This window comes from Melozone crissalis, unplaced genomic scaffold, assembly GCF_028551555.1.
Source record: "Melozone crissalis strain CALT ecotype California unplaced genomic scaffold, PUWL_Pcris_2 ptg000042l_1, whole genome shotgun sequence".
In the NCBI taxonomy this organism is placed as follows: Eukaryota; Metazoa; Chordata; class Aves; order Passeriformes; family Passerellidae; genus Melozone; species Melozone crissalis.
In genome coordinates, this window is record NW_026535820.1 from 64,747,359 (window position 1) to 64,760,381 (window position 13,023).

Here is a 13,023-nt window from a genome sequence, read left to right on the forward strand (position 1 = left end):
CTTCACTCTTTTCTAGCAAGCAATGGACACTGACATAAATTAAAGAAACACAATCTCTGGGCTTAAATTCTGCTTCTCCCAGATTCATCACACAATTTAAGGCAACTTTTTTGTTTTAATTTCTCATAAAAGAAAATCTTCACAGGTGTATAAAAGTAAGTTCACTGTATATACTATTCCACCAAAAGTGTGCTTTTAAAGCTCTTTACTAAGTTTTCCAGTGTGGTGCATGTGTGTGTATATATATATATTTATAAATATTTATATTTATTTATATATATTTAATTATGTATATATATATACGCACATGTATGCGTGTGTATATATAATTTTTTCTCTTAAGACATTTATAATTACTTTTTAGTAGGCATCAGATTTGCTTCAGCTAAAGGCTAGTCAAGCTAAGAAACTACATATTGAAGAGATATTTGCTAACGATTTGGAAAAAAACAAACAATCTGAATTGTTTGAAGTTTCTGGGGCTATCATCTGAGCCATTTCAGTTCAGAGAGCTTTTCAAAAATGCATCCATTCTATTTCTCTGTCCAAGTCTAAAGAATACACATAAAAAATTTCAGAAACAGATGGATTATCAACATACTCAAGTTTTTTGTTTCAAGACTTGGATGATTATTTGCATGAGTCTTCCTCAAGGTATTTGGCAAGAACACGTTCATCCTTGAGACCCTCTTGACATCTGTTTGGGAACATTTTCTGTGTGAGTCATGCATGTATGTAAGTGCAGTTAGTTTTAAGTGCTTATTTTGAGAGAGAAAAGGAAATCTATGCAGTCTTGCTGAATCCATAAAATTACATGCATTCTACACAAGGACACAAGACACAAGTGTTTATTAAAATAAAAAGCTTTAATGCTTTTGCATTTAAAAGATTTAGCAGAAAATAATTGCTACAAACATGCTACAACATACATGTTCAAAAAAGTTTTCAGTGCTTTCTTTCAAAGTTCAGCATTTTGGCAAAAATAAGTTTTTCTGTATATACTTCAAAACCTGGCTATCATAATACTGATATAAAATACTTCATGTAGAGTAAAGTCAGGTGCATAAAATACAGTACATAATAAAACATACTGTTTGCATAAACATTTAAAGTATAAATTTCATTAGATAACATACAAATACTGCAATATTTTAAATGGCACTTAAATATAGATACTGGGATTCTTTATATTTTGCATCCATATGAGATTCTGAAATGTACAAAACTATAAAAAGAACACATCTTTTCACTGAAGTCAGGTACTAGCATAGAGCTTGATTGTCATTTTACAAGCAGTGAGCCCAAAGTCCTGCAAGTCCTCACTAGTCCAAGGAAAGATGTCTACTGAAATAGGCCCAGGGCTAGTTAGCTTTCTTCATAATAAAATATGAAAGCATATTTACATGAGAATAAACTCTTACATTTTTGGTAGGGTAATTAAGTAGCAGCAATCTGTTTCTTCCAAAAATGATGTTTAAAATAGGTGCATGCTTTCTTTGTCACTGATATGCATCTGAATAATACAAAATTAGCATTCTTCAGTAAACTCAAAACACTGTTTAGTTAACGGCTGAAAAAACCTTATAAGATCCCTTCTCTTCAAAATCATAAATCCATAATGTCAGAATCTTCCAGAGCATATTTATGTTGTTTCCAAGATCCATGGAAAACAATCTAATTGTGCTGAAACAGTCATCTGACTAGTTATGAGTAAGAGAATAATCTTTTCACATTATTCAAATACTTTTAGTCCTTCATTGAAAAATGTTAAGTCCATCAAATCTTGCACGTTTTTTCTTTTCTCGTTCAGTGATCAACAACTCCAGAAGTCCTTCACAATACAAATGCCCCAGTGCTGGTGCATATTTCCCAAGCAGTTACAGGCAGTATCTCAATGCTGATGCCAAGGTGAATAGAAGACTTAGGAACAGGGAGTGCAGAGCAGGCACCACTTGAGCAGAAGCAGAAGAAATGCTAAATGAAACTTGTACTTGAGATGCAATTAGAGCTGACAGTGGCACGTGTGACGCTAATGTTGGGCTGTCCGAATTGATCAGAGACTCGATCTTTTCTGCCTCTTTATTGCAGGCTTCAATCTAGAGGGGAAAAAAAAAAGTTATTATTTCTCTTTTTACCATGTAAAATGCCAATGCAAAAATATTCCCATCACCACATAAGATTTACATATCTCTGGGGAGTACTTGGAAAACAGATCAGAGGTCTCATCACAGACTTTGGTACTATGAAAACTCCTGTGGAAACCCTGAGCAGTAGAAAAGGAAAAGGAAGGAAGCTAGATACAAGTTAGTGTGGGTTGATATGTTTTGAATGTTGATGCAAAAAAGCCCACAGTGAATTATCGCTAAAGAAAGTGCCTCTGAAACTGAGGACTTCCTTCCTGATTGACCAACTTACTTCCTTGAAGTCTGCAATGGTGGAAAAATCCAGATTTTCTCCTTCCTGGGATTTTTCTTCCAAATGAGAGATAACTGATTTCATTTATGGGAAAGGGAGAAAAGAATGGAAGTAACAGAACCTGGGAAACCGCAGGTTTCCATTCCCCCACTGACATGACGATATTAATGAATTTCTGTTAGGAAATTAATTTTTTCCATTTCATTTTCTACTGCACCCTAGAAAGGAATTTAGTTTAATAAGTCTCTTTAAAAGCATTGGAAGCTGCCTCTGGTGAAGTTTAAACTTGAAAAACTTAATATCTGGAGGTCCAAAGCTTAGTGTCTAGCTCAGCAATGGGTGCCACCTATGAGGAAAGCAGTGGTGGCCTCTGATTTTGGAGTTCTCCTTCCCCCATGAATCTGACAGCACCTGCTGCAGATGGAGTGAGAGCTGACCAGGCTGGCAAGACTTTCTTTCCTAAGTCATGGCAACATTTTGGGCTATTTCTGCTAGAGAAGGCGACAGAAGTTGGAGCTGAGTTGGACATAACAGGGCATGAGCAATCAAATTACACACAACATATCTGCCTGAGAAACAAGCACCATCCTACACGTACAAAAGTGAAGGAAATTAATGCTGGGTAAATAAAATAACATCATCTACCTGCAATGGTTTGGGGTTCTGATCCACAGGAATGATGAGAATCACAATTTCAGATTCTATGCTTAAGTATCCAAACACATCACACTGTGGCACTGACACATGCAGGCGGATTTTTTCAAGTATGTCAAGTACCGTTATTGGCTTTTTATTTGTTACCTGGAGGAAAACAAAGAACTTTGTGGCTGAAGTGATATTATGGAAAATTCTCCTCCTCAGTTTTATAACATTATGTCAAGCCAGCAAATGGGTTTCAGCCATTAAACTACTCCGTTCCAAACTCTACTCTAAATGCTAGCAAAAGACCTAAAGGATTCAATGCTTCTAAAACATCATTCTAAGAAATGATTCACTAATTCTAAAAAAACCTGAAAACCAACCCCTCCAAAAATGTAAAAAAATTAAAAATAAAAACAAAAAAAGAAAAAAGTGAAGGAAAGAAAGAAAGAAAGAGGGAAATTATTTACTTCTTATATTGTGTGATTTTGATATGTGTTGTCCATCTTCATGGTTAGTGTATCTGTGTATCACATACCTCAAAATAATGTAACTGGTTATCTGTTACAGTGGTTTGTGCTCCCACACTGGAAAACAAGAGGCCGAGCAGCCCTAGATTTATAGAACTCTGCAGTATTTGAAGCAGCTTTTTCTCACATGAACCAGCTGCCTGAACTAAACGAGGCAGACATTACAATCCAGATATTAGGGTGCTTAGTAGGTGAGAGTAGTTATCACCAACTACTTGAGTAAGACCAATACATTTCTTCAACTAGAAAGGCCTCTATCAGAAACTAAAAATTCACAGTCACATGTTGTAATGTATGAACTGAGAAGCTGCAGTAGCCACTGTGTCCCTTGTGCCATTAGAGATGACAACTGGACACCACTCCAGGATGCTGTCATGACCCAACAGACACAGTTATTCAGCAAAATTGGTCAACACACATACACAGCACCTACAAACACAAAATCTCTGACAGGAAAGCAGTAGAATCATAGATGCTGTTTCCATATAATTTGTCTGCATTATTACAAGTCAAAAACTGCAAACTGCAGTATTACAAACTGCAAACCTGAGTCTGCTTGTTTGTGTTTACTCTAATTCTGTTTTGCTTTGCATTGTAATTCAATTTATGACTCAGATAAAGAAAAAAAGGAAAGTATAAGCAGTACAAGGAAAAAAAACCCATCACAAATAACAACTAAAAAATAATGGTTTTTATAACATGTTAACCTTTCAGGAGGAAGTGCACTGTAACTTGACTTTTCATATACCATTTAACATTAGGCATGATTGAACTGTTTACCCTTGCAAAATTATCCAGCTTGTCTTTGTCATATAAGATTCTCAGCATTCCAGCACATAGTGGACAGCAGGCTCCTATGTGAATTAAAGAAATCTCAGTAATAAAAACAAGTCTTTTCACCTTTAAGTAAGCAAGAGTCAAAATTTGAATATTAACGAAGCATGAAAATAGCAAAATTACCAAAACAAAGTAAATGTTTCAATTTGATAGCAGAATTGCACATTTCTAATATTATTTTAATACTGAAAACATTTATAATGCAAAATCTGTCCCCTTTCCACACACTTTTACTACTATCAGCATGAAGCAACACGATGAACTTTCACTCTTTTTAAGATCCTTCATTATTGTAAGCTAAAAACTGGAGGCACTGTGTGTACCACAAGATTTTGTATGAATGCATGCATATCACCTACAGAACTGAAGGATTTCAAGAGCTGATATAGCTAGGACATGACAGAAGCTTTATGCACATTGCAAGCATTAATTTCTGCACTTACCCATGTTGGAGAGTAAAACCTTTAGATAACAAGGGAGAAAAAGTGCTTTTCTAACAGATGTTATATTTCTCCTACTGGTTTTCCTCATCATGTCAGAAACCAAAGGAATATTTCAACTCTCTATCCATGGCTGTGTATTAAATCCACTCACCAACTTCTATGTAATTCACATTCACAGAGTGACATTTACAGTACTAAATGTGATTACAAAGCACAAAGACCTCTTTCAAAGGGGGCAAGAAAGGAGGAAAATAAATAAAACTTTCATTTTAAGAACAGAGCTTTTCTTGCTCTGTGCATTACCTGTGATTAGTTGTTGCTTCATAAAGGAAGCACTTGTGGAAACAATAAAAAATTGGTTCAAACCAGCACACTGCAAACCTACTCCTGCTGTCTTCCACAGTACTGTGAATACATATGGTATTTTACTCTGTCTCCTAACTAACTAAATACCATCTTTGCCCTTGTGGGAACCTGATGCTGATGACAGCTCAGCATTCCAATGTGGTATCTGTGCTGCCACTTCCAAAAAATTACCAGATTCCTAGAAGCATCCTACCCTGGACACCACAGAGCTCATTCATTTCTCCCACACTCATCCCAGCTGCCAGTCTCTAAGAGACCGAAGGAGCATCCCCCTAAAGCCAAGGCCTTTCGAATTCAGGTTTACTTATCTGAGTCCTGATACTGGCTGGTTCTAGCCCTAAGCAGAGCCATCGCTTTATGCTTTCCGTTCATACAACACGTTAAAGCCTGTTTTATTCCAAGCATGGCCCTGGAGAACTGTGCCCTGTCTGCGGTGAGCGGCCCACCTGGCGCCAGGACAGGTTTGCAGGCGGCGGCAGAGAGCTGGGGACAGCTGACGAAGGCACACTCTGAGTGGGAGCTGCGGTCGGAGAGCACGCCCACGGCCTGGCAGTGCCCCTGGTAGTCCACGGCCACGCGGTCGGCAAAGGCGGCGCAGACGCTGCCGTACGTGTCCCCGTTGTGCCCGCACACGGGCTCCGGCGACCTGCAGAAGGGCTGGAACACACGGCAGGCCTGCAGCCACGCTCGGCCCCGCCGCACAAACTGCCGAGGCACTTCAACACCAGCAAAGGCAAAGTTAATGGGAGCACACTGCTAATAATGCCAAACCTTTGCAAAGGTAGGAAATCCAGAGGAAGTAACCTGCCAGTTTATGAATGGGCCATAAATGAAAAGGTAAGTACTTCAAGAAGGTGACAGAGTCGGAGAAATGCACAATAAAACGTATTTCAGAAACTAAAAACTTTTGTTCTGTGCAACGCTTAAATAAAATGACCATATTTAAATTAACCTATGAAATAAATTCAAATAATTATAATTTCACTATAACTTAAATTATTCTACTAATAATTAAACAACTCATTAGCAATTTATTAATTCATCTTAGTGTGGCTTTGTGTGCTTAAAATTTAGTGGGCATGCACATGTGTTTCTAACACGTTCTTGTATATTTTTATATATCACTTATTTATCTATATTACTTATATCTGTGTATATGTTATTGTAAGGTGACAGAACCACCTTGTCTAACACCACTGTAGAGAGTGGTGGGATGCAAAAACTAAACCTAATTTTAATCCTTCTCAAGGATTAATATGAAGACTAATCCAATGCAGACTAACTAGAAAATTATTACAGACTGCCTAGTATGTAAATAGATCCCGAGCAAAGAACTTGGTAAACATGGGGCACAATCACACAAAAAGCTAAAGACTTTGTATGACTGGGCATTATTTTACATTTCAACGAGTTAAAATTGGTAAGAAGCATTTAAGTGACTAAGGAACTGCACTAATTACTGCAAACACACCTTAGCGTGCAAGCTTTAACAATATATATAGGAAGATATAAATATCAAGAATATTGCCCCCAAGAAAGCATAAGTAGAGCTTTTGATTGGCTTTGAGACAACTGTTAACTAAAGCAGAGAAACATTTGACAAAATTCTGAAGACTGTGACATTATTTTTATACTAGTTAAAAATAAGTTTTTACTACTTTTTATTAGCTATAAACCCCAAAAACAATACTTAAAAAAGACCCAAACAAGCAAACAATATTTAAAAAAAAAAATATAAATTGTTAGGTTGAACACCAAGGAACAAAGAAGATTTGATACTTATTGCCAGAACCGCTTCCTACCTGGCAAGGTCCTCGGTATGCCAAAGTTTTTCCTTTTTGGTACAAAGTACACAAGTTAGTGTATTCCACATTGTCTGTGTCACAAACAGGATCCCGTGCCTGGTCACAATTTAACTGCCTTGGCACACATTCATGCTGGCTGCATTCAAACTTCTCAAAACTGGTCAAGCACACTTGTTTCTTTGGTATGCACCTGCAGAAAGTCATAATAATTTGATGTTATGTCATGGGATTATTTTGTTTTTAATTCTCAAAAATTGAGGGGAACTATTTTCAGTGAAATTTTCTCCAGTGCTTTAGAACTACCTGTGGTACAGCAGAGCCACAGGAAATACAAGCAGTAGAACACTCTGATTAGCCCTTTCCAGGTCTCACCACAAAACTGGAAGTTTCACACCACGTTTACTCAATGTATGTCAACACAACTGCAGTTTCCACTAACATTTATCTTTTACCAGGTATTTTTCAATGGATTATTGACAAAGGCTTGGATAAACTTCTTACCTACCCCCTTACTTAATTTTGTAAATGAATATTTAAGAACAGCTAGGCTACAGAAAACATGGAAACAGCATTGCAGAGGTCTAGACTCACCCTTCTCTGAGAAAAGGGTAAAAACAAGACCTACAAGATTATATGGTTTCAATTACAACTATCTAATTGGATTCTAGCTTTGGAGGTTTGGGGTACTGTACAGCATCCCACCTAGAGGATGACTGCAAACAAATAGAAAAATCTCCTATTTACACCTTCTTGGCATCCATTCCTCTGCAGCCTTCACAGACAAATACTGACAGAAAACCAGCACAATTTCTTTCCCCTTTGTATTAAACGTGTACCTTCCATAATCTTAGCTGCAAAGCATTTGGCATAGGCCCTGCAAGGCATCCCTCTGCTAGAGGAATGCCAGCCAATGCAGCCTGCTGAGCAGGCTGATAAAAGCTCTCACGGCTCTCTGGACAACTCCCACCTTCCATAAATCACAGCAGTGCTGCCACCACTGAATAATGCACAATAACTCCTTATTCTCTCTGAGTGCTGCACTCCCATGCATTACAGACACGCCTTTGGTACAAGGGAAGGCTTGGAAATTCTGAGATTTAAACACTTCACAAGTGGAGTGTGAGATCCTAAACACATTCCAAGTGCATCAGGAGCACCTTCAGATGAGCATGTTCAGTTTGAGCTACACTATCAAACTGACCCAGAAAAATGTATTGTGTACAGTCCTTTACTGAAACTACAAGTTGAGGTTCTAAGTATAATGGTATTTTGAAAAAATGGAAAGCCTCTATGTACTCTACAAATTTCAAACATAAAAAGTAAAAAATGTTTATCCACAATGCAGCTTTGAAATTCCAATTTTGCATGCCATTATGGCTGTAACAGCTACAAAACAACAGCGTTTTCTCAGTGTTTTTCTCCATCATGGCATTTTAAGTGCAGAAAAAGGAAAAAACCCTAAAATTGCTACAATCAGTTTTCATGAAAGCACAATATTACACAACTTATTTTGATGGTTTTCTTTCGAAACAGAAAAACGCACTAATTCAAAGGAGACTGCAATATTGCACAACACTGGGAAAATTGAAGACAGAGACCAATATTGTGAGCCACAGACTTTGATCTCTGTAAGAAAGGTCAAATTTTTTTTTGCCTGACACTAGTACAAAGCATATTTTTGTTTTAATATATTTGTCTATGCAGATTTTCCTTTATTGATATTGAAAAACCAGAGACTGTACAGACATAGTTTTCACAAGATTTCAGTTTAAGAAAAAAAGGGTGATTGATATTTTCCTATTTTAGAGACAAAAAGCACAGATTACTGACTGAATAAGCAAGAGTGATTCCAAGTCTTGAATTCAGATGTGGGTCTTCTTTGTAAACCAGTAAAAGAAGGTGTGAAACAAAGAAGTAAAATGGCAGTTACTGCCATTTTGACAAAACCTGATTCTCCCACTTTTGAAAATGTATGTGAAGTCTCCTTTATTGCTGAACCGAGATCTGCATAATGAATTTAATTGGCATAGCACTACAAAACTGGAATCAAGAACTGGCAGTTATTAAAGTCCAGTATTACTAACTATGATAAATAAAAAGCAGCTACTTCAAACAGTTATTTTTATTGGACTAGGCCCAAAGTAGAATGTTACAATATACAACACGTTCAAAGAACACGTAAATCTGCTGTATGAGTGGACGAAGCCAAAGAAAAACTGAAAAACATATTCTGCTTTTACCTTTGATTTTTATTACAAGGATTTGGGTTGCAAGGATCCTTGGAAATACACGATCCAAACTCAAACTGGTTGTCCTGGAGCCCAACACAGCGAGCTATGCATGCGCTGGGATATGTGCGCCCGTTCTGGCCACAGACTGGGACAAACTGGTCCACACAGTTACAGGGCAGACCTGCAGGAGCAACACAGAACAAGGACTGGGTGCACACTCATTTTCCACGACACAAGATACAAAAAGGAATCACTGAGGCATCTCTGCCTTCAGCCCCTTTCTCCCACCTGTCATTTAGCAATGCTGGATCACAAGCAGCAGGAAGGGAAGTTTGTGTCCTGCCCCTTTGCTCATTCTACTCAGCTTTCTCCATTTTTCCCCTAAACTCCTTACCTCTCATCCCTAGTGCACTCTGTCTCTACTTATTTTTAGGTATTACTTGAGGGTTTATTTCTCAGTATTGATTTTTTTTCCTGCAGTTCAGATTGGACATGAGAAAAAAATAGTTAAAAAATCATAGTAATAACAAATTATCGGGTGCCCTCCATTAATACTGCAGAAAGAATTTAGTTGTAATTCCTGCTCTAAAAATACTCAACTTGGAATTTTCATGGTTTGGAAAGTTACCTGTAAACTTCTGACGTTCATCCTCCGAGCTGTGCTCAGATAGACACTGACGTGTGGAACAAATCAAGTTTCCAGCAAAACAGGTACAGACATTGCAATCTATATTAAAGGACGTTCCATGGCCTTCAAATAAATAAATACATACAATTAATGCAAATACACCCAAAGACTACATATTCATATGCACTACATAGATATTACATTCTCATTAATTGCTTCTGTAATTTCTCTTTTCACTATATTTTCCCACTGAAATTTCCATCTTTTTTTTTTAATAGATTTCAAGTTTTGCTTTATTCACATATAGGAAAAGTCTGTTCACATGTGGTTTTGATTAATTAGTTAACCACAGAAGCAAGGACTTAGTCCTTTCAAAGCCTGCATAAATTAGGTTTTCTATTTGGTTTTTTTTTTTAAGAATAATAAATCCTGGCTAGCAAGTTTCATGTTTTCTTAAAGGTAAAGTTTTTGTAAAGACACATTCTGCTAAATTAAATTTACATATACCTCCTAAACTTTCAGTCTCACACATAAAGCACAATTTGTATGTGTTTGTCCTGAGGTAAAAGTGCCAATGCTTCATTCCAGCCTTCATTGAATTGGAATGTATTTTATAAGTCAGTAACATTTTAACACCTGAATCTAAGAATCAAACGGCAAACTTAGGGGATTTTTCTTCAATTTAGCAACTCCAGTTTGGTTTTCTGAACTGCCCATATGACTGCCCTTCACTGTGATGTGTGTTTTGTATCAATCAATTCACACTGATGACAGACTCTGATCTATCCATAACCAAGCTGGTTATCAAAGACTAGCAACAAGTACACACCTCTTGAGGAAAACATAATAGTAATTACCTTACAGAATAAGATAATTCTCTCCCATCTCTTTTCAAAGGGTTGAGATTGAGAATTAGAATTTTAAAGAAAATATTACCCAGGCACAAGGAAACCCCTCAGCACTGAAGCAATTCGGAAGAGGTGCTCAGAGACAAATGAGGGCAGAACAAGAGGGGGTGGGAGAGAAAGCCTCTGTAGCACAAAAAGCTCTCTACGCCACAGTACTACTCAAAGGAGCAAAGAATTTGCCAGTAGGGAAGAAAAGCTTAGAAGGTAATGCCAAACACAGGATCTCAGGTGATTCTTCAGAGTACCAGACTTAGGATCCACCTGAAAACTGTGCAGGGCTATTGTCTTTCATTGTCAAAGAGTGCACACAGCAACCTCTCCTCATCAGTAATCATTTCATTGGCTGGAGTCAACCCACAACACAGAAAACCCCAGCATCACTCAAAACATTCAGAGTTGTTTTCTTTATAGAGAATGGTTTTAAAAAACACAGTTCAGATGTTATGTCTAAACCCTGGCTTTTAACAACTGACATATAAACCAATGAAATGCAGTTACTGCAAAATATTTACATGGTGACCATAAACATTTAATTCTTTGCTTTCAATGCGTCATCTAGCAAATTCGGAACCTAGCAATTTTTATTTTTTATTACATAATAGCTAGAGTCTTAATCATCACAAACACTTCATAATTATGGCATCACATCATTATGGCAAAAGAGGAAGCTGTTTAGTTTTGGGGTTGTGGTAGTTTGTTTGTTTTTAAATGGACAGCACTTACTGAATACCTACAGCTACACATATTATGTTCCCAGAACAAGTGAGATCTGTACACTGTGAAACCACAAAATACAAATACAGCATCCAACATCTTTGTGATTATTTTCACAAATAATCTGAAAAACTGCAAGTTGGATAGAATGGTCCATAAAAAGTTACAGTCATCATTTAAAAACTGCATTTGTTAAGAACTGTATCTTAGAAGTATCCACTTTCACAAGATATTTTCTACAACTGCCCATCAAATACATTTTTAATGTTAAGATGTTTTCATTGTTCTGCTTCCATGATTGAATAGTACTGACTCCGAAAAAAAAATAAAATCCAAAACCCAAAAGAAAAGTTTTAAGTGTGTTTGGTTGCCTTTTATCTTCTTTGAACAAACAACAACAAAAAAAGAGATTCCAAAATCCCCCATTCCATTCCCTGGAATACTGCAGGCAGAATTTCCTGAGTGATGAAAATAATATCCCAATTTCCTGCTCTTTCATGACTTAGGGTTTGGTTCCCAATCTGACAATTATGTTTGTGACAAATGAAACTACAGCAAGTGCCTTGCTTAAGTTTTACTTAGTGTGAAAATAACTCATATAACGGTAAAAAAGAAACCTCAGTTATTTTGGACTCATGAGATATTTTTACTTTCCTTTAGCTCTGCTTGGACAACAGTCTTGACAGTATTTTAAAGGGGCTGATTTACAGACACTAAACAACGTGCAGTGCTGAGATATGTAACTGTTCACTAGCAGAATATCTCTTGCTTGCTGATTCAAAGACACCAAATTCAGGCAGGTCACAGCTCAGCACAGACTCCACTTTATATGCAAGACCTTTCTTAAGTTTTCTCCTACCTTAGTAGAAGTTCTTTATTTTCTTTTCTTTTCCCAAGATTATAATGCCAGTTTGCATGACAAAAATACCCATTTAAAGGTCTCAAGTGAAGAGTAAATCTGAAAATACATCAATATAATCTTCTAAGAAGCATCACCTGTCACATCTCCTTGAAGTCCTTTGACAGTCAGATTAGGTAGAACCCAATAAATCCTTGTTACCCATGCCAATTTAAACTCTAAATAGGGAGCTGCCATGGTGAGGAAGACTTTAAAAAACCAGAGTGTTCAATACACCTTCATCATCATCATGTATTTACATGTTTATTTTTTGGCATATATTAGCCTCATGGATAGATATCTTAAACTATAATTCTTATTTAACATTGAGATTGTACAAAACTTATTAGAGGTGGTTTAGTGGAAGAGTCAAAGAAAAGGAAATGAATCAAGATGATGAAGGAGATGAATTAAGATGAATCAAGCAGGAAGATGTGTGGGAAAACAAAGGGAAGAGGGGAAAAGGGAATGGTTCAATGCAGGCAGGTATCTGGACAATATGCCCTTCCTACTGAACCCTACACTTGGTCACCACAACCTATCCTACATTTTTATCCAATTGTATTTTTACACTTTTAAGATGTGTGCTTCCTACTCTGAACATGTGTA

General features: G+C 36.9%; 1 protein-coding gene across 2 annotated transcripts in view; it reads right to left on the reverse strand.

Moving 5' to 3' along the window:
• Nucleotides 1–921: 921 nt before the first annotated feature.
• RECK (reversion inducing cysteine rich protein with kazal motifs) overlaps nt 922–13,023 on the reverse strand; it is a 51,354-nt gene continuing 39,252 nt past the window's right edge. For both annotated transcript variants that reach the window (XM_054285045.1, XM_054285046.1), the window contains 7 exons: nt 9,895–10,017; nt 9,276–9,447; nt 7,033–7,225; nt 5,677–5,887; nt 4,365–4,438; nt 3,061–3,216; nt 922–2,096 (listed from right to left, as the gene is read on the reverse strand). In XM_054285045.1, the coding sequence (XP_054141020.1) occupies nt 1,878–2,096; nt 3,061–3,216; nt 4,365–4,438; nt 5,677–5,887; nt 7,033–7,225; nt 9,276–9,447; nt 9,895–10,017 (1,148 nt within the window). In that variant the 3' untranslated portion in view covers nt 922–1,877. The remainder of the gene's footprint in view (nt 2,097–3,060; nt 3,217–4,364; nt 4,439–5,676; nt 5,888–7,032; nt 7,226–9,275; nt 9,448–9,894; nt 10,018–13,023) is intronic.